The sequence below is a fragment of the Grus americana genome, chromosome Z, assembly GCF_028858705.1.
Source record: "Grus americana isolate bGruAme1 chromosome Z, bGruAme1.mat, whole genome shotgun sequence".
Classification (NCBI taxonomy): Eukaryota; Metazoa; Chordata; class Aves; order Gruiformes; family Gruidae; genus Grus; species Grus americana.
This window is the reverse complement of record NC_072891.1, coordinates 83,284,962-83,307,238: the sequence shown is the minus strand read 5'-3', so window position 1 is coordinate 83,307,238 and position 22,277 is coordinate 83,284,962. Positions and strand designations below refer to the sequence as shown.

The window sequence follows — 22,277 nt, the reverse complement described above, 5'->3', positions numbered from 1 at the left end:
CTGCAAAATTAACAAAACATAAACAAGATCTGGACTTGGATCATCTATTGCTCTGTTTCTTTGCTGAGCAAAACAGGGAGGAATAAGGATGATCATCCTTGATGAAGGAAGAGCACTCCCCCTTCTCTTCAGTGTATAAAGAATTTGTGACAGACCATCACTGCCTATGTGATGTACTACTATTCCAAAGATTGCAAGGAGGGAGTCCAGAGATCTGCTGAAATGTCTGCCTGCAGCTCAGGAAGCGTAATTGCAATAAGAAATGTTTTGAAGGGTTGCTCACAGTTCCTTGTGTGGCTAGCCACAGGCTAATTCTGTAGACAGTCAGGTGCCACCTTTACATTTATTTTATTAAGGTGTGAACTCCTAGAGTAAAGTGGGAGAATACTTAGTGCAAGAACTACTGTAGAGACATTTAAATATGGATCTTATTATAGCAACAAAACATAACCGTGGTGTTGGTGATCAGGTTAGTTTGCCATGTACTTAGTTATGCACTTGACTCAGCAGTAAAGTATTTGCATGAAGTGCAATGGTCTGTGATAAACAGGTCAGGTTTCTGTTCTCATGGTCTTTCATTCTACATCTAAACAAACTCATCTATTTCTCCATTTGGCTGAAAAAGCGTCTCAGATTTCTAGCCTCTGATTCATGGCATGTCCTTAGATTTCCAGATATGTGTTTTGCAATGTGTTCTGTGTTGTCAAGTGGCCAAAGAGCCACTTCTTTAATTTCAGCTTCTGGCTGAGAAGCATCCTCTCTGTCGCAAAGGAAATCCGAGCCCAGTTGCTGCAGTATGAGGTACACGTGCCCTTTTTCAGCAATAGCTCTATGCACCTGCAAATCCTCCACATAGACTGTAAGGATGATCCAAATATAATATGGCACTAGCCCAAGGGTTAGAAATAATTTTTACTGCTTCATCCACGTAAACAGTTCATTAAGGTAGCTGACAGTACTCGACATGAAGATTTGAAGAGGAAGAGTTGGGGTTTAATTCTTTCATGCTGAGGAACATGCTGCCAGGACACCCTGGGGGCTGGGGGCAGCTGGGGACCAGGAACAGCGGGGGCTTCCTGGGGGTAGCAGGGCAGCAGCTTTGCAGCCAGGACCCATCACGCTGCCCCAGCCCCAGCCCCAGCCCCAGCCAGGGGACCACCGGGGACGGAGCCAGCTCTGGGCATCAGGCACCTCCATGGGGATGGCGATGGGCCAGGATGTCAGCCTGTGGGTGGGGGTCTGGATCAGGCCCGGTGAGGACAACCGTAAGACTGGTTAGAGGACTGATCATGAGACTAAACACAAGATTTAGCAGTAAGAGCCGTACTGTCTCAGTATGTAGAATCTCAGCCTAAGTACTTGTACCAGGGACGTAGCAAAACTGAAAAATGTGAGCCACAGAACAGACTAGTCACTTCCTTCATAATATACAACAAATATAAGCAGATCATTCATACACATAGTTTTCCTTGGGAAATTTGGTGAGAACATTTACCTCCACCGCAGTGGAAGCAGTGGGGATTTTCCTGGTTTCCAAAATGGTATCTTACTAACAGCCAGAATTGTGACATGGGATGCGCAGTGTAACCTCTAGTTTTGTGGAGTCCCAGTGCAGGTGGCCCTCAGGTACAGCTAAATTGCCTACAGTATTAGCAGAATTTCAGTGATTCCCAAATACTGTCTTTTTTCCCAGCACAGGACAACTGTAGTGCCATTAGAGCTCTTTATATAGCTTCAGACTTAAAGAGCAAGAATTCCCCATTGGCAGTTATACAACCTGCATGGCAAGAATGACTGAGTTAGAGAGAGAGATCAATTTAGTCTGACATTGTTGTAGGAATCTCTACCTTTTATTTACATTATTTCTCAATGGTTGGTTTCTAAAACTGTAACAAGGAGTTCTTGAGTTAGTTTTCTCCTCATTCTGTTCCCATACTACCAAACGTCTGTGTGTTCACAGCACTTTCATCCTATTTCAGTCCAAAAAGCAGCTGATATTGCACAAGATGCTTGAGAATTCTTTCACACAAAGTCAGTAGGTTTTATACACCACAGCTGTCTGAGCTGGCTCCCAGTAATTCAGTAAAGAAAGTCCATTAGTGTAATATTGTGGGAATGGGCAGCTACTTCAATGCAAAGATTCTCTTTTTTCTGGGTGAGCATATCTGCAAATTGGTTTTCTTCTACCGCTTGCAGTTAGTAGAGGTCATGCAACAACTAGCATGCAACATGTGAGTAAGAACATTCAATTATCTCTTTTAAAAATTATGTTTAGGTGAACACCGTTACAGCTTCCTGTCATTAGTGCTTTATTATTGGTACCTTTTTTGTTTGGGTGGTAAACCATAGCCTGTTCCAGGAGTGTGTATGGATTAAAAAAAATTTACACATAAGATATAAGAGAGAAAAGGAGCCCTTTCATTGCCTTTTAATTACTTTTAGGAACAATTACCATTCCTCCAGAAAGTGGGAAAATTAACTGAGTGAAGAGTACAAAGCTGGGTGTAAATTTAGCAAAATTTCTATTACTGCATTGATTCTTTTACATAGACATATATTTTGAAGTGGAGGTAAATTGTAGAATAGTTGAGTCTCACGTTTATATAGATTACTTATAAATTTAATGTTCTTTTTGAGAGGCTTGGTGATCAGTCATAATGTCATATATATGGGATGCTCATTTAACATAACCCAGTAAGAAGCAGGAATCCTCCATGAAATGGAATGTACATATTATTCTTGGAAGAATTATGATAATTTCCACAAGTAGGAGCATACACTTGTTGGAAACTTGACATGACCATTAATATTTATTCAGGCTCCTTTGAGAATTTGAAAGCTCTTTTCCTATTAAAATGAATGGGAGGTGGGCATCCCAGTTTCCTAAAGATCTTATAAATTCTTAACCCCTGTGGTCAGTGAAAACTATTAAAGTAAATGAAAGAGAGATGAAAGAAAGGATATATAAATTGTGTGTCTTGTTCCTATAGGACTACCACAGAGTTTTTTTCATTCAGTGTATTTTTGTATTCTTGGAATCAAAAATTAAACAAGTAGGTATATGACAGATTCAAAACCTCAAGAAATCAAAATACAAAAATTTTCTGATTTTTCAAGACTTCAAGGCTTTGAATCATGACAATGTCGTTCAAGAATGTTAAGAGATATGGAAATAAATTACTCTTTCCTCATTTGTGTTACCTTAACACATGGAGAGTTTCTTGGCTTAAATGTTAAGTACAGAATTACTGCCCTAACTCTGAGACTATCAAACTTTGCAAACACTGTAACACCAGTGACCAAAACTACAGGTAAGGTGCAGGTGTTACTAATGGGGGATGAAAGAAGTAAACTTTGCTCTCTGTCCTGTCCTGAATAAACTTGCGCCCTTCTCATACCCTTAAATTCTTAAAACATGGAAGTGACCATTTAAGATAGTAGTACATAAATATGTATCATAGTTTTCCATGAGTAAATGAAAATTTTTTTGATAATTCTTCTTGACTGACTAACTACTGGTGCACAAAAATAACTTTTCTGGATGTTTTTAAAAAGTGATGTTGCAGGGATTAATCATGAAGTCTGTACTTGGACAAAATTCCTTCTAAAGTCAATGGCGCTTGTGCTTAAATGCAGAATGTGGGAACACGCCAAGAAGAGCATTCTATGCTCAGAAAGCATTTGTCTTTATATTCTGCCATTAGTCCAAATACAAAGTCTGGCACTCTACTTCATGACACGTGCTGCTCCACTAGTTCTGTCTAGAAACAAGCTCTTTTCTTTGTAAAATATTTTTACTCTTTCAAGTTAGTATATCAAACAAGAGGAAAAATAATTTTCTCTGAAAACCTCTTGAATTGAAAACGCTGTAAATTTACAAATTCTGACATACGCCCTTTAAAACTTGTGCATCTACTGTTTTTATTTTCATTATACATCACAAGCTATATCCGTAATGTTTAAAAATGTTCTATTCCAGCAAAAATATGGCTTTTAACCAAATAAAAATGTAAAGCCAACTTGCTCTAAAATCCATCTGTTTTTCATTTTCTTATAATCTATAATCAGGAAATCCATTCATACATGACATATAATTTTTGCGCTTTCAAGTGGATAGTGGAATGCGATGTTCTGCATACAGTCACATCTAAATTGATAATTGTCCAGGCAGAGTGTAATTTTAAAGTATAGGATGAAGGAAGGTTTAATTTGTATATTAGAAGTCTTATACATTTTTTTTGCCTCTGAATGTAAATGAGGCCATTCTCTTCAGTGGATTTATCTGAAGGTGGGACAGCTGCCTCAGTGCAGGCCACAGCTTTCTGAGTAAAGAGGATACGGTTTAAAGAGCTGGTTTAAATGCAGACTCTTCTTAACTGTAAACCGCATGCATGCATTCATCATTGATTTTCAAATGACGGGGTTCTGTATCATTGGTTTAAGGTCTACAGTCTTACATTCCTGAATCCACATTATACCAAAAGAATAACAATTTGGTGGCTGGAAAGAGGAATGGTTATTATATGGCTCCAAAATGCTAGCTGGGATAATATGCCATCAGCAGCAGAAATCTACTGGTAAAGAGAAGATTGCAGTAGTTCTTAAAAATAATATGATGTTCTAAAAATATAAATGTAAGAAATGTTATCACTGTCCAAAATATTTTACATCAGTAGGTAAATAATATAAAGGTCAGGCGAAAGTTTCTGAAGAGTAAAGTTTCGTACAGATGCACTCTTTCTCTTAATTTTTAATAGTAAATTATATTAAGTAAATCTTATGTAGAGAATGGGAGGTGTTTCTTGTAAGGGTTTATATTCCATGAAAATCACAACTATAGAAACAAACATATAGATTAGAGTGTGTGCTGTTTCATTAAATTTCTTAGGTTGTATATTGTAGAAGCAAAAAAAAAAAATACACTGCTTCTTCAAACAGCTTCATTTTCACTCTCTGAACAAATGCTTGTCATACAACAGATTTCACAAGGCAGTTTTACTTCCTGTTGGTAAAATAACTCCTGTGTGAAACCAACACTGGAGAAACTCTACTTTTGCTTCAGTTTCTTCTGTTGATCACCAAGTCATTAGTTTTTCAGTATTCAGTTTGTAAAAGATCAACTTTTAAAAGAGACTAGTTTCTAGAAGAAAATATTGTTGTATATTCAAAATGCCCCTTCTAATTTTGCAGCCTCTAGTAACACATAGCATTAATTAGAGCATAATATGTAGCAAATCCCTGTTGAGAGCAATTGTTCATTTAAAAAAAAAAGCTTGCTGACACAAAATGGAAAATTCTTGACACTGTTCTGCTATTTTAGCTTGATAAGTGTAAAATACACTTTTTTCCATTAGCTCATTTTATCTCACTAACTGTAAGATATTATTAAGGAAATAAACAACAACATTAACCATGAAAAATATTTTAATACAAAATCTCTGAAGTGATCTGAGTGCTTCTACATTTTCATCTTAATTCCTTTTTTTTTGCAAAGGCTTGGGAGATCATGATAACAAAAAGCATGAGAATAAACAAGCCAGGCCAGACCTGTGACTAAAGGTATCTCACAAATATGGAAGTCGAGCACCTTGCGATACTTTTCCTGTGTCATAAGCCCAATGTTCACAGTTCAGGGTCTTTGAACTGTGGTGGTTTTGTATTTAATAGCCTTTGACAGAATTGTTTTCCTGGATTTACTGATCTGATAAATACAATTAGCTGATGTGCTTGCAGATTAAAAACGTGATTTAATGTTAGTCATGCTTGGACACACTTCATTATCCTAACTAGAAGGCATATTGACTCTCTTGTACTGTCATTTTTATGCCCACCTCATAGACTTTATCAAATTTACTTCCATAATCCATTTATGTCCTTTAGGGCTGTACATCCCATTTCACGTGTGGAAAAAGCTGAGTTCTTCACTGACTTTGGGACTACAAAGGAAATTTGAAGGTCCAGATCTTCCAACTCATGGGGCTGTGCCTCACTCAGTAGCTCATCCTCCCACGCTATTTCTGGGTTGTGTGTCGCAGCTTGCGAGCTGTGAACAAAAGATGAGCGCAGAACAGAAAGTCTCCCCTAGCATTTGTTTTCTTGGTATTTATCTCCAAAAGTTTTCTCTTTCTGTACTAGTTTTTGTGCTATTCCCTCTCTGTGACTGGGCAGTTTCTGTGTCTTTCTGGAGCCCGTGCAGACAGAATTTCAAGGCTACATGAAAAAGTCATCTCTTTCCCAAGACTTCCTGTGGGTAGGAGGTGAAATTAGGTGGATGAAATAGGATTGTCTCATTTTTAGCGGAATGGTAGGTCAGTAACCTTATGGATATGCAGTTGTCATTACTACGTAGTGAGAGAAGGAAATCCTTTTCTGAAAAAGGCAAATGAAGCATTTGCCTGTCAGATTTGTTCCCAGGGCCTGCAGCAAGCAGCAGAGAGATGAAGATGAAAGATGTGGTGGTATTTTCCAAATAAGGTTATGCTCTTGCTCCCATTGACTTTAGTGTTGACAGAATCAGGTCCAAAAAGTGTGGTGAAAGAGAGACAAGAACAGTTAAGAATCTTCCGCGTCCTCCCCCTGCCTTTTCTGGAAATTATAGCCTTGCTGTACTCATCCTTTGTTTAAAAACAAAACAAAATCATGACCTGGAAAGGGCTGAGTCAGGCAAGGCAGAATCTCTGTAGTTGAGAAAACACAGCATAGCTTTGACATGTTTTTTTAAGCCATAAGATTGACCTTCCTGATTCTCTTCTAAAGCAAATGTTAGATCTTGGCTGCTTTGAGTGCACCGTATATTGTATTATATACCATAGCGCTGTAAAGAGAGTCATATAATCAAGTTAATTTCAGCACATCACGGAGATGTCGGCTGCCATGAGAGAAAGCATTTTAATACCTGCTGTTCCAAATATGGCATGTGTTGTATTTTCCTATAAAAATACATTACGTGGCACAGGTATTTACCTTGGGTTTTTTATTTGATGTTTTTTGTGTTCAGTCTTAAGAAATACATTGATGTTTATAATCATTCTCTCTCTTTTTTCTTTTCTTTTTTTTTTCTTTTTTTTTTTTTTAATCTATACAGGAAATGGATATGGCAACCCCCGTAACTCACCAGGTCTGCTGGTCTCACCTGGCAACTTGAACAAGAACATGCAAGCAAAATCTCCGCCTCCAATGAATTTGGGAATGAACAACCGTAAACCAGATCTCCGTGTGCTTATTCCACCTGGCAGCAAGAATACAATGCCATCAGTGGTAATGCATTTTTCAAACCTATTTTTTATGTCCTTCCGATAAGAGATATTTAGGAATTTTAAGCCTGCTCAAGCAACTAAAATCAGCAGAATAACATTGCACATTCTTGCTTGTTTGGTGTTTCTGTCTAACCTTAAGGCTTGACATTGAGCTGAGGATGTAGGCAGAGCCTGTTTGATTGCTTTTATGAAGTCATATTTACTTCCTCCCTTTTTTCTATTGAGTTGCAAAATAGGAACTCTGTCCTGCATAGTCTAAACTTCTGCAGTCTCTTTCCTAAGTAGCTGGAAGAGCCTTTCCTGGATTTGTTATAAAGGCTGAATTTAACCCTGAGTATCCCTAACCTACTATGTTTTTCTTAACTATTTAGCCACACAGACTCTAAGCAAATAACAGATTAACTAAAAATAAATTAATTTGAACTCTATCACTCTGAGCTCCAAAGGCCAAGTTTTATAATGATAAGAGGTAGTAAATAGATAGATCAGGATAAAAAAGAACCTGAAACTGCTGTGTCTCCTGCCAAGAATAACAAAATTTAGGCAGGCTATTGTGCTAGAAGGTTGAATCATGAAGGTGTCGTGTGTGTATCATGTAGTTCCCTTCTGAAAGTCAGTTTGTGGTTGCAAGTAAATATTTCATGAGTGATTTAACATTAGCGAGCTTAAATTAAAAAGGATCTTGATGGTAAATTTAAGGAACACTATAAACACAATTTTCCATTATGTAACAGACACTATTAAAACAACTTCCAAATTGGCTACTTTAGCTTGACGCATAATAGATTAACTCTGAACATCAAACTAAAGCCCCCCATAAATGTGATGCTGCCTTCTGAGAGAGTAGGTAACAAATAGTCTTCTACAGGGCAATGCTCAAAGTCGACCAAGGCAGTGACAAGCTGTCTGCATCAAATAATTTATTCCAAGGTCCTTAAAACTGATACTTTCCAAGGGATTCTGTGAATGGGCAGGTCTCCTGAAACCAGGTATAGCAACACAGTCTGCAGCCACTGGGGCTGCAGAAGAAATAATGGATTCTTAGAGAAAGTCTTGAGCTGAACACTGGATAGGTTGTCCTCTCAGTTGAGACAGACATCCCGTTAAAAGGGCAAAGAGGAGGTCTATGAAGTCTTATTTTTCCAAACTATGTTCAGAAAGTGTTTAATTTGCTGCCCCTATCAAATGAAGCTATTCCTTAGGCTAGAAATCTGCATCGTCTTAAATATTTATATTCATTAATTTTTAATCCTCCTTTCCTATGCACTCAGTCTGAGGATGTTGATCTGCTTCTGGTAAGTGATAGTGATGTTCGCCTTAATAACAAGGAAAAGAAAATCAGTTCTCTTGTATGGTTGATACTTGTGTAGGCGAAGTGTTGGTTAAAGTAAAATAGAAAACTTTACCATAAGTATTTTGTGAACAAAAAAGTCATCAAAAATTTTGAAATATAGCAATATGGAAGGCCAGGTGCAGTTGTTGCAGATATTCAAATTATGCATGCTAGAATAAATCTTTCGTGTTGCTCTTGCTTTGAGAGCGTGTAAACTTGTGCTGTTGAAGATGGTGCAGCCTTATGATATTTTTTGGTGGCTCTCTGGTCATTTTATCCTGCCACTCACAAGATTAGAGTTCTCTAGTGCAATTTTTACAGTGCAACATCTAGTCCCACGGAGTTAAACGTGTAACTGCTGTGCTACCTAACACGCTTGAAGTTTGTTTTATTGCACAAAACCGAAGTAGCCCGAGCACCATCTGCTGGTAAGAGTTCAGTGTTCAGCAACTTCGGGGTGCCCCTCACTTCCAAAGCATAAAATCCTGTAGGACTGGGCTTGGGGGGTTTTCTTTTGCCCTTTTTTCTTTTTTCTTTTTTTTTTTTTTTAGTGAAAAGGAAAACAATGGGAATAGTTTACATATTTCACATGATCTATTCTTCTACCCACAGTAAAAGCAATCTTACTTGTTACTAGTTCAGTTACCTAGGAGATACTGATGTAATGGGTTACTATGGTGACAACTGGTCTCTTGAAGGCTTGTAAATGATAGGGTTGGCAGAGTTCATAAAAGCCACATGTTAAATGATTAATTTCTAGACATTTGTATCAGCCTGTATTTTTCACGCACAAAACATACCCAGAAAGTTAATACACTCAACTGACTTAAAACCAGTCAATAATATGTTTATTTTACTTACTTTAAAAGAATCAAAGGATAAATAACTCCCAGTCTGCTCAGTCATTGGCTACTCCAGTGGTTTCCGTAGCAACTCCTACTCTACCAGGGCAAGGGATGGGAGGATACCCATCAGCCATCTCAACAACATATGGTACTGGTAAGTATCAGTGGAAGATGTAGAGGGTGGGGGAGGGAGGAAGGTGCTGACAAATGTCTATCTCAGTACTAATTAATTAGCTAATGTTCATTGGGAGAAACTGAAAAAAATTCATAGCTGATATGCTTTTGCACTTCATTTAGTTATTCTGTATCTTTCACTAACTTCAGATATCTGTTTAAAAGTTAGCTAATTTGTTTGAACGGAAAACTGCTTTGATAGCTTTCTTTCATTGGCTTTAATAAAAAAAATGTAACTTAGAAGGCATTTCTTAATCCTCTTAATACCACAGGTAGTTTCATGTAGCTGAGTACACCTGCCTAAAGTCATAAGGATATTGGTAGCAAGCAGTTTCACTGGCTTCAAAAAAGAGCTCAATAACTTTGTGGGCTATCACATAGACACTTGGGAGACACTAGAAATGAAGCCTCAAGAGATCCCTTCCAGCTCCCATTGCACATTGCTGCTGTATTGAGCATGCTGGCGTGCAAAGCCAATGCTTTTAGAGAAGACGTGTGTTGTTCAGACACAGCTGCCTGCTGGGTTCTGCAATGAAGACTGTAACCAAAATATTATGTTTTTCAAGTCTTTGTGAAAATGCATCTGTAGTTACATGCACGTAGTTGTAGTACGATGGGTATACAGGCTAAGAACGCTTTGGATCTTCCACATCCAGAAAAGCCTTGCTAAATTGTAGACAAATTATTAGTACATTATTTTCTCTCAAGTTAATGAGTTGAGGGAAAGGAAGGTCTACTTTTTCTGCTGCAACTTAATGTGATTGGTGTAATTAAAATTAAAAGGCTTATAAAGTGACATGAAAATTATGATACTAGTTATTGTTTAATTGCTTCCTCCTTAATTCTCTTTTAATTATTGTCTTTTCTGTTTCCAAATCTAGAATATTCTCTGAGTAGTGCAGATATATCATCTCTCTCTGGGTTTAATACAGCCAGTGCTCTTCATCTTGGTTCTGTGACTGGCTGGCAACAGCAACACCTGCATAACATGCCACCATCTGCCCTCAGTCAACTGGGGTAAGCGGAGTTTTCTTTATTTTATTGTTCTACAGTGACTTCCATCTCCCCAGTAATCCCAAATCTGAAATATATCAAGCAAACATATCAGCACATATTTACTAAGTGTAGGAGCTCCATTTCCCAAAACTGGAACTACGTATTTCATTAACAGTTTGCTAGGTAGCTAAAATGAAATATTGTGTCCATGACATTTTCTCAGTAGTGTAGTAAAGACTACTGTTCATGTTTTACTCTTTATTTCTCTAAATAGCATTTTATTTCACCACTAAAGACCAAACTGAACACTTATATTTGTGCTGTTGCTGTATTTTGCCATTTATGCTTTTTATTTCCAGTTACTATAGCACAAACAGTAAACTTGAAAATTTTCTAAATATTTCCAATCAAGTAAGAGTGACATAATGGCTTGACCTGAGATTAAGCCTTAACGTTGTATAATAATCAGATACTCCCTTCTGCTCAGCTTTTACATTCAAGTTTCATTCCTTTGGAAATGTTTTCTACAAGCAAATAACATAATTTGGCCTAAGAACCGTAAGCCCACAAAACCCCTTGTGATTTGCCGATGTTGAGGAGGATGGGTATTCGTGCCCTCTGGTGGGTAGTTTCCAGATATTTATTCAAGATGGGGAAGCACACTGCTAAATCATTTCAGGATTTTTAAAAGTGTGAAAATTCACATGGGGAAGTCACCTAATGCATTATTGAAAAAGCAACCTATTGGCTCATTGAACTTTAAGAGCAGTATTTTCAAAAATCCTGGTATCTGCAGTTTCTATTGTGTAAGACTATAGGCACTCACCAGTACACCACATGTAGCCTAAGGTATGACTAGACATGTTTGAATTTTAAAAGTTTTCGTTATAAAAATAGAAGTGAAAGCAATTCAAATGTACTAATGAAGAGAAGTTTCATTCACATTCATTTGAAAAGTAAAATCCTTTTTATATTTTTTCAGAAACAGGTGTTTCACATAAGCCCTATGCATTTTTTTGCAAGATGGTTGCCATAATGTTAAACTATTTAATACTACAAATGTGGCTTAAACTTCAAAATTCTCCTTCTAATTTATAAGACCACATTTTGTAATTTAATGTACAGATGGTTTGGGTTTTTAAAGGACAGCTATACAGGCATTTCCGAGGAAACAAAAAATTTTTAAATCTAGTTTTATATAAATAAGCATATCTAGATACTAACTACGTAAATAGTTGCTGTGCTAGAAAAAAATAGTCTTAATACCTTTCTGTTATGCTTCTTCTATTTTCTTTTTGAGTTTGCATTGTTTCTGGGGCAACTTTCAGGCTAACTATACAACCAAAGACATGAACTCTCATGTTAGATATCAATGTATAACCTTACAATAAGCTGATTGTTTTCAGTGGTGTACCAAAGAATGTAATAAGGCTATTTGGTTAACCAAAAAGGAATAAATTAAATCCTAAACTAACTACATGCTTTTTCAGATATGTCACACATCGTCATCTGTTTCTAATTCGTATCACAGAATGTCAAAGCGTAATGACTGTGGCTCATGCAATACATTCTGAGTTGCTACTTTTATTATTATTCTTTCAGTGATTTGTAAATGAATTCAGCTATGAAAGCTGCTTCATTGAGAGTTATGGAGAAGTCTTCTTTCTGTGCAGAAAATCATAAGCAATTCTGTATTTTCTACATGCAAAAGCACCTGTGCTAACTTTTGGATAATTTGAAAAACTTCAAATCATACAGAACATATTCAGTCCATGTCAACCTGAGCTAGAGTTCACAGGAAGATTAAAAGAATCACACAAAATTGTAGTCATCCCCAGGCATTTGAGAAAACATATCTAGAAAGGGTTCGACAACCCAAATCCCTGTACTGAGTGAGGTCATATACTGGAAAGTTTGGGCAACTGTAAGATGTTTGTTGATAACAATAGGCTGTAAAGACCTGTGAGAAAAGAGTTACTAGAAGAGACTTCCTAGTTCTCCAGAAGGTTTTGGGTTTTACCAAAGCCTAAAGGTGAAAACCAGCTCTGCTTCCTCAATGCATGGCAGAACAATATGGTTAGTCATAGGGTAGATGTATTCGCTTGCTCCTAATAAGTCCCCAACAATTTCATCAGCACTGTCAGAACCATCTTTAAGATAACTGGAGATCTCTACAACCTAACTCTAACTCTTCACGTTGACTCTGCAGTTAGCACCGTACCAGTGCCAGTGGGCTTGAGGGCAAATACCTGAGGATGTGGGAGCAGTTTGCTTCTCATGTCTGCGCAGCTTTTGACCTTTTGCTGAGCCTGGTGAATGGGATAACAATGTAGAGCCTGTTTTGATACGATCGGGACGTTAAGAGAAGGCAGACTTTTCAACTTCGTAGGTTAAAAAGCAAAATAGTATTTTCACGGTCTTTTAACTAGGTCTACATCTGGAAAAAATACACACAAATTCTGTTGAAAATCAATCCCTCCCAAAACTTTGGGATTTTGTCTGAATATTGCTGCAATATATCGTATGGAGAGGGTTACTGCTTATTTAACATGGACTAAAGGGTCTGCCAGAAATTAATTGCTGCTAACCAGAAAGGAAGTCCATTCCAAACTTTCAGATAAATGATCTAAATTTTTTAGGCACAGGTCCATTATATGGAAAATGTTCTCTTTCATCCATATTTCCCAGTCTGTGAGAGAATCTTTTCTTTCTTAAGTATCACCCACAAGTGAAATTTTGGCTTTCCTGAAATATAAGTGCAAACATAGAAACGCAGTCACAGTATTCCATCTGAAGAATCTTCAGTATAGATAATTGTTTATGTAAAAGAAGTTTCTCCAAACTTTTACACACCTGAACACAAAATTGTCCAAATCTATGCTACTGTTAACTTGTTCTGTTACTCTTATTACTTAGCAACGGTTAATTTTGAATAGGTAATAGCTATAGCTAGATATGGGCGAATATTCTCCATCAAATCATTTTTACTGAAAATTGTAGATGCAGTGACATCATGTTTTGTGAATTTGTAGCAGTTCTGCCACCTTCCTTGTTTCAAATAAAAGCCTTTTATATTTAGGAACCTTTTTTCTTATGTCACCATTATAAATAAGATGTTCCAGTGATTCAGTTTCATATTATTCTTTGCTTAGAAATTTCTTTTCAAAATGTAGACCTTAATGTGTGAGAGCTAATCAAAATATCTTGACACAGAAATTCTTATTCTGCTTTTACATTGATCAAAAAATATGAAAAAACAGCTTTGCTTTTACCTGAAATAAAAACAGAGGGGAGGGAGGAAGGTTGCATTGCTACCAAGTCAAAAATATCCTCTAGTCCCCCAGTTACAGACCAGCACATAACTAAAGTTACGTCACTAAATTTCGCAGTGAATTTTGAATTGTTCCTTACATATACTTATGGGGGAAAATTGTATGAAGTGAGGAAGCAAACTAAATTAGAGAAGCAAGTGTGGGCATAATAGAGGTGTGTGAGGCTGTTTCTTCCTTCAATAGACCACTTCCTCCCTCTGTAAAAACCTATCTGGTGCCTGTTCGTGTCCTCACTCAGCACCTACTCAGACCTGCACTTCTATCTGTGCATGCTGAGCTTCCATACCCGTTGGAGAGTCAAATAGATGGAGACACATACAGAAATGATCTCACTGGCATCAGCAAGGACTAAACCCACTTGCAAGCTCGTTGCGCCCTGACTTGCTTCCCACCTCTTACACAGCAGAGTTGTTCAGCGTTGAACCCAGATAGGAATCAGCGGTTCTCCCACGTGGCTGTTGTGTTCTAAATAAACGTCACATTTTCGCTATACTGGTCTCAACAGGAAATGCTGTGTAAAATTAAAACTTTAATTTTCTTCACTGTCCCTGTAAAATGAAGTGTTTTCATACAATATATGGAAAAAGGTGATTATGTCAACATGAGTGGACCGCATGGCACTTATTGAGTGCTTATAATTATATGCAATCCTTTGAAGTAATTTTCCATATTCAAAACCTGTTTGTTTTTCAGTGAACTTAGTGTAGGTTTCAAATTATGAAAATAGGGCATGCCTGGACCAAAAGTAGATAATTATATGAAGCAACAGTGTAAAATATGCGTTGATGCATGCAGATACAAACAGCTGTTTCTACACTCACACACATGCACGGAAAGAAATCATTCAGTAACAAACAGAATTATCATTTTTTGTAATACAGCTTCTGTTATAAATAGAGGTCAATCCTCTATTTAGGTCTAAAGGACTGCACCTAAGTATGTGCTATTTCACCATTCACATCTATGTGTAACAGTAGGTTTCCCTTGTAATTGACCATAGGAGCTTATGTGAGATTCTCATTAAAACATTTCAGAAAATTTTAATGAAATAGTGTAAATTATAATCATCTAAAAACAGATATTAAGATTGAGAAATAGTTTTAGCAGAAAAAGACATCTTAAAAGACCATATTTAAAAAGAAAAATTATGGCACTCATTAATTGCTTTATTTATATTGTTTTAAACCTCAAAAATTTAGTCCTGACCTGCCAAAATGACTTCTTAACCTTTTTTCCATTTACAAAAAAGTGTTCAAAATGCAGATCAACCTGTAGTATTTGTAAATCTGCCGCAAATTTGTATGCCGAGTATTTACATAACCCCGCTGATGAATCACAAGGAATCTAAAAAAAAGTCTATAAGGATGCATTCGTATACTTACTTCTGAAACACTATTTAAAAAGCAACACTGCAGCTTAGCATTGCTAGCTGTATTTCATAGAAAATGCAGCTTATCCCTCTAGATTTGTTCCTTTGGGGGCTGTCACACAATAGAAAGCAAGTATGTTCCATGTGAACAAATTTGACTGAATATGGTTGATTTTAACTAGCACGGGTTTTTAGCTGTCCCCAGCTTTGCAAAGTGACATGTCATCTGCTCATATCAAACACTTCTAAATCAAATCCCCAGGCTTCACCATCCTGTATTATGGGTCTTTCAGGTTTAGCTATAAGCTTGGCATCTAAAATCATATGTAATCTTATCATATATGCTAAAGTGGCAGCTTGTTTTCCCAGGTGAAGTCCTAGCATCTCCTAAGCAACTGAAAAATAAAGTCACTGGAAATGAAAAGCAGAAAAAAAAAAAAAACCCAAACCCAAACCAAAAAAAAACCCCTCAGGAATGTATTTTTTATTCTTCTTGGATTCTTTTCAACAAGTTTTCAGGGAAAGAGTGGAATATTTCACTAAATTGGAATGATGAAGTCTGTTATTTACAGTTTCTTAGATGTGTTAATTTAATAGTTACAAAAGCAAAGAAAATGTCCTCTTTGCCAAAAAAAAATGCCTACATTTGCTACTGTGAGGTCTATTACTCACTAACTCTGTGGCTTATGAAAGGGATTGCTGCAAATTTGGCACATTCAGCTGTATAGGAATGAAGGGTAGATAAAAGCAGTTGGAGGTAAACATCCTGTTTTCTCTGTTTTCTAACAAGATCCATCCATTATTAAAGACTGTGATAATTCCTGATAAAAGCAGCTGAAATCATTCAATACTGAAGCCACAGAGTTCCATTTTAAATCTGCCAGAAGAAAAGGAAACAACATTTTGCCTTTCATCAAAGTTATAGTAAACGTAGCTCAAGTAAAGCTCAACTCTCAGTTAATCAGATATCAGGAAAAGTGGAATATTTCAATCAATGAAAAGACCACATCTAAACGCAGTTGTTTCTTCTGCATGCTTAAAAATTACTTCCAAATCCCAGTATGTCTTCTGCTTGCTGTAAAAATGCCTGCACGTCCCTTCAGGTTTAAAATCTTCTGAGGCAAGTGGTCTGTTGCCCCTACTGCCTTCGGTCTCCCCCTGCGTACATACTCACTGCTAGAAACCGTGACACTGTGTCTTTGGGATTAGACACCAACTTCAGCCTAGCAAATGGTCCCATAACGTGAACTGCATGCTGAGAACTCTGTTTTAATAACGGAAAGTCAGGTTTTACCAGGAGGTGGTGCTTTAGTACAAAACATCCTGCAGATGCAAGTGATCTCGTTTCTCCCATAAAGCGCATTCCCAGTATTCACTCTCCTCTCTGCCTGTTTCAGCTTTCCTCTGCCACTACCTGCCCATAAAAATGCACTTAGAATAGTTATATAGCTTGCCTTTGAAAAAGTTTTAGCGTACCAGTTTCTCTTGATGCTTGGAGCATCGTCTGAGCTGGGCTGTCCTACAGGCAAGCAGTACAATCCTCTGGCATCTTCCACTACTCTTCAGCTTCTCTTTGGCAGTTTATTCAAAAGCATTCTAGATTGAGTTAGGAATTCGTAGATTTAAACCATAAAATCCTATCTAAATCCTTGCCTGCCTGTGGTATTTTATTAATGTCAATCCTAGGACCAGTAATTTCAACTGTATTCTGAAAGATATAAAATGTACGTGGCCCAAATCTTTGTTTCTGCTTTGCATCTGAAGTCAAAATGAACAGCAATAAAAATAGTTGGGTGTATTTGAGCTAATTGGATTGATCCCAACAGAAAGTCCGTGCCTCCCCTGTCTCAGCCGGTGCATACACACACACAAGCATTAGTTATAAAGAAACCTGCAGGTGGTTCCAACAGTGCAAAGGCTCGCCTTCCAAAATTTGTCGTGACACTTGAGTTCCAAAAAAAAAGGAGAGAGATTGAAAGCGAGACCTCCTTTCAAACCAAGGGCATGTCCCACTCAAACCAACCACATTTGTTGTGATGCTTTCATCTCTTTGAATTTGTGAATTCTGCCCAGAAAACAGTCCTCGTGCCCTCCGCACACACTGGTCCTGCGCGAGCCTTTACACTGGTGTTTTGTGTGAGTGTTTGTGCATATCTGGGGGCTCCATGCCTCCTCCGTCTGTAACTGGGTTTCCTTTCCTCCTACAGAGCTTGCACTAGCACTCATTTATCTCAGAGTACAAATCTCTCCCTGCCTTCTACTCAAAGCCTCAACATCAAGTCAGAACCTGTTTCTCCTCCTAGAGACCGTACCACCACACCCTCGAGATACCCACAGCACACGCGCCATGAGGCGGGGAGATCTCCAGTTGACAGTTTGAGCAGCTGTAGCAGTTCCTACGATGGAAGTGACCGAGAAGATCACCGGAACGAATTCCACTCCCCCATTGGACTCACCAGACCTTCGCCGGACGAAAGGGAAAGCCCCTCTGTCAAGCGCATGCGGCTCTCTGAAGGATGGGCGACATGATAACATTATTACCTATTAGTGTTTTTTTTTTTCTTGCAGTGTGTGTGTGCTATACCTTAATGGGGGAGGGGGGGTCGATATGCATTATATGTGCTGTGTGTGGAAAAAAAAAAAAAGTCAGGTACTCTGTTTTGTATAAGTACTTTTAAATTGCCTCAGTGATACAGTGTAAGGATAAACAGAAATGCTGAGATAAGCTTAGCACTTGAGTTGTACAACAGAACACTTGTACAAAGTAGATTTTAAGGCTAACTTCTTTTCACTGTTGTGCTCCCTTGCAAAATGTATGTTACAATAGATAGTGTCATGTTGCAGGTTCAACGTTATTTACATGTAAATAGACAGAAGGAAAACATTTGCCGGAAATGGCAGATCTTTACTGAGAGAGAAAGCAGCTGTTATGCATCATATAGAAAATGTACAGATGTTTTGACAGACCCAGCGGTTGGGTGGCTATGAATTGATGGTAGAAAGAGACTGGGTCACCTAACATACCGAAAATACTCACAAACATGCAGGCTTATCATTAGAGTATGGCACTCGGCTAAAAAGGATCAAAACGTTTAAAGAGGACCATACTTGTAAAAATGTTGAGTTCGAAGGCTAACATTTAATTTCAAAAATTCTGGGTCTGCATCACTTACTAAAAAAAAAAAAAATAAAAATATGTACATTACATTTTGCTTATTTTCATATTAAAAAGTAAGACAGAGTTTGCAAAGCATTTGTGGCTTTTGTAGTTTCCTCAAGCCAAAATGTGTTCTTTTTTCCTTGATAGCTTCGCTAATCTTTTAAACAGTCCTGAAGAAACAAACAAAAAAGGACTTTTTGTATAGAAAGCACTACCCTAAGCCATGAAGAACTCCATGCTTTGCTAACCAAGATAACTGTTTTCTCTTTGCAGAAGTTTTGTTTTTGAAATGTGTATTTCTAATTATATAAAATATTAAGAATCTTTTAAAAAAATCTGTGAAATTAACATGCTTGTGTATAGCTTTCTAATATATATAATAATTATGGTAATAGCAAAAGTTTTTGTTATCTTAATAGTGGGGAATTATATTTGTGCAGTTGCACATTTAACTATTTTCTTTCAGTTTTCTTATACTGGGTATACATTTTGCAGATCGAAGTCAGCTGTTGAAAGACTGATCTGTAAAGAGTTAGAATTTACCCATGGTGTAACAGCTTAAGTCGTTTTAATACAGCATTTTACAATCAGTTGGGTGAACTGCGATCTGTTGTATATACTGATTAGTTCTTTCATGCTGTTTTGTGCATTGTAACAAGTTAAGGGCCCTTCTATTACTTATTGTCCTGCGTATCTTGTAGTTTTCCATGGGTTAAATGACAAAGTGGCATAATGTGGCCCTTTCTCATTAATGAAGCTGGTATTCTGCCTGTCACAATTGGATGTACAGCTCTAACGGCTGTCAGTTACGTGAGTGCAGGTGAATATTTGCGAAGCCGTAGGGAGAGTTAAAGGGAGGGATTGGCACAAGCATGCCTGTTATAAAGATCGCTCCCCTCTCTCACAGATCTAAAACTCTCAGAGAGACCATCAGTTAATGGGCCGCTCAAAAGCTGATTGATCTTACACAGCCAGTATTGGCCATCAGGTCCCTGGTTCTCATGGACCTCTGCGGTGACGTCATCTCACAGCGGGCACGTTGCTGAACGATGCTCCCTGTGTATCTGAACCCTAGCAAGACGTGCTTCAGCATAGGGCATCCACATTTTCTCCTGCCTCATATTGTTCCTTTGACTAAAATAGCTTGACCAGAGGGAATGTATCATTTCTTTAAGTCCCTCTTTGTCCTTCTTGTTTATTAGAAGAAAACGGTATGTTCAAATGTTTGAGCTTAATCTTTGTGTTGAATGGAAAAAGTGTGTAAGCAAAATGTTAGTGCCATAGTAAAACTGTAATATTTCTCCTTTTTCCAAGACTCCTTCCAACTCTCACCTACATACTTTGACACTATGATGAAGGATATAGCTGCGACAGCTAAATATCAACACAGAATATCTTGTTAAGGGAAATCCACACTCTATTTCCCACCTATACATGCAGTTGCTGTGCACTGCTCAATGACAGAGTGTACCTCTCTGTAGTAGAGAATGATGAACAGACTACAGCGTGCATTACGACATACGCTTTTCACTTATCATGACTTTATAGAAGCCTGCCTTACAGGCACTCTCAGCCGTGCAGGGGCTAGTGCATAATCTGGAAACTCTTTAAGCAGAATACTGTGCTACTGATGCGTCCATCTTATCTTGTGTAGCAATCTGCAGGGTAAAGGAAACGATACGCATGTTTTGAAAAAAACAAAAAAACAAAAAAACCAAAAAAACCAAAAAAAAACAAAAACAAAAACAAAAAAAAAGGTAAAATGGGGCCCATAATTAATTTTAAAACTCCAAAAAACCTGTTTTTGAAACCACTTTCTTCACCTTCAGATGAACCTATACTCATATTCTCTTCTGAGAATTTTAAACTTTGGTGTGTCAAAAATATGCAAATATATCACAAATGTACCTTGTAATTTCAAGAAAAAATACAACTTTATCAGTATTGTAATAGAAACTTGTCAGTGGGGAAGGGGATTTGGTCTATTGATATATGACAAATAGCCATATTAATAGTTTACCTTGCGATTTGCCTCAGCAACGCATGAAAAAGGAAAGATACCGTATTTAACGAAAATGCAGTGTAATATATTACTGCAAGTAACTAAGCAGAAAGTAGCGTGAAAAGTATTGCCTGGGCAATTTATATTAACTCTGACAGTGATTTTTGTATAAAAACAAGTAGAACAAAATCACATGAAAATAAATGCCAGTCGTCCCTCTTGTTCCTGCTGCAGAGGGCACCTAACTTATACTGGCAAAATTGTGGGGGATAATGCATATTTGCAAACTGATCTAATGATAAGAAGCACAACTTTGATTGTGAAGTCACTTTCTGTAAACTATAGCTGTCTACCTTTCTTGTTCCTTTATCTGTACCTTACCATTTATTGTATTTGCAAAGCTAATTTGGGTTTATTGTGTGATTCCTTTGTATTTAAGGAGTTTGGGGCAGAGCCCTGAAAGAGTATTAACATTTACTTTACCTTAACCCATGCTATATAATGTTTTAGGCAACATTCTTAATTGTAAGTTCAAACACCTGAAGTGGCATTCTAGACATCTGCAAGTATTGTTATAGCTAAGCTAACCTCTATTAAAGGTGTTGTCAGTTAGTGTTTAATTGCTGGTGACAATTATATGATATACCCTATCTGCACAACCTGTATATTGTATGCATTGAGCCATTCGCAGTAAAGCTTTTGTCATTTCAGTGTTTTTCAAAAGTTGTGTTTTATAACAAAATGGCTTATATTTTTCCCAGAAGAGGAATTTAGCAGTTTTTAATGAATAATATAAAAATATCTGTTGTCCTCAGATCTTTTTCAGGTAAAGCTAGCATAAGAATAGAACTCTTAGACTGTTTTCAAGGATGTCAACCCTTTTGTATTGTATGTGTTATCCTATATACCCTCTTTTATCTATAGTCCTAACAGAGCTGTTGTGTTTTCCTTCTTCCTTCGCCTTGAAGGTAAATGCTTTGTAATTTTTAAAAAGCCACTTGAAACCTCAATAAAGGCTGTTGCCTAAACATGGCATACTTCATCTGTTCCTGTTTGTGCCATCTGCTGTGATGTCGTCAGTTATATGGCATTAATTTCCTGCCACTACAGGTCTCTTGAAGGACTGATGGAACATTGGTGTCTGTTAGAATGCTTCAGACTGTAGATGTAATAAAAGGCTTTTGTTAATATATTTTAACCAAAGATGTGGAGCAATCCAAGCTTTGAGCCACAGACCTTCTGCATCAAAAGTATCCGTTTGATTATTTTCATAATCAGATGTTGCATTTCTACCTTCCCTGCTCATACCTCAGACTGATCCGTACCTCAGTTTGATTCAAAAAAGGTCAGTTAAGTAACTCATTAAAAAAAAAAAAAATAAATAAAAAATGCAGTACCAGAGTCTTTTGTGGAGTAACTAATATCAGACCTGGGTTACTACAGGCATTACACTTGGATTGCTTCAGATGGTTTGTTGTATCCTTTTTTTCTTTTTTTCTTCTCTTTCATGGGGATTTGCTTCCATAAAACAATGGTGATAACAAAATAGCTTGTAAATGGGAGCATACAAGCATTTGCAACAAATATTAAAGTAGAGGCTCACAGCGGCATAAGCTGGACTTTGTCGCCACTAGATGACAAGATGTTATAACTAAGTTAAACCACATCTGTGTATCTCAAGGGACTTAATTCAGCTGTCTGTAGTGAACAAAAATGGAAAAATTTCAAAAGATTCTCCTGCTGGAAATAAGGTATAATTTGTATTTTGCAGACAAATCAGTAAAGTTACTGGCTTTCTTAGTGACATGGT

At 37.3% G+C, this 22,277-nt stretch overlaps 1 protein-coding gene across 20 annotated transcripts in view; it reads left to right on the top strand.

Annotated features, from left to right (window-relative positions):
* Nucleotides 1–22,271, top strand: part of MEF2C (myocyte enhancer factor 2C) — a 141,369-nt gene extending 119,098 nt beyond the window's left edge. For 10 of the 20 annotated variants that reach the window (XM_054809596.1, XM_054809603.1, XM_054809597.1 and 7 more), the window contains 5 exons: nt 7,085–7,257; nt 8,528–8,551; nt 9,459–9,588; nt 10,490–10,625; nt 17,513–22,271. In XM_054809596.1, coding sequence (XP_054665571.1) covers nt 7,085–7,257; nt 8,528–8,551; nt 9,459–9,588; nt 10,490–10,625; nt 17,513–17,834 — 785 coding nt within the window. In that variant the 3' untranslated portion in view covers nt 17,835–22,271. The remainder of the gene's footprint in view (nt 1–7,084; nt 7,258–8,527; nt 8,552–9,458; nt 9,589–10,489; nt 10,626–17,512) is intronic. The other 10 variants (XM_054809608.1, XM_054809602.1, XM_054809607.1 and 7 more) reach the window with 3 other exon arrangements.
* The last annotated feature ends 6 nt before the right edge of the window (nt 22,272–22,277 follow it).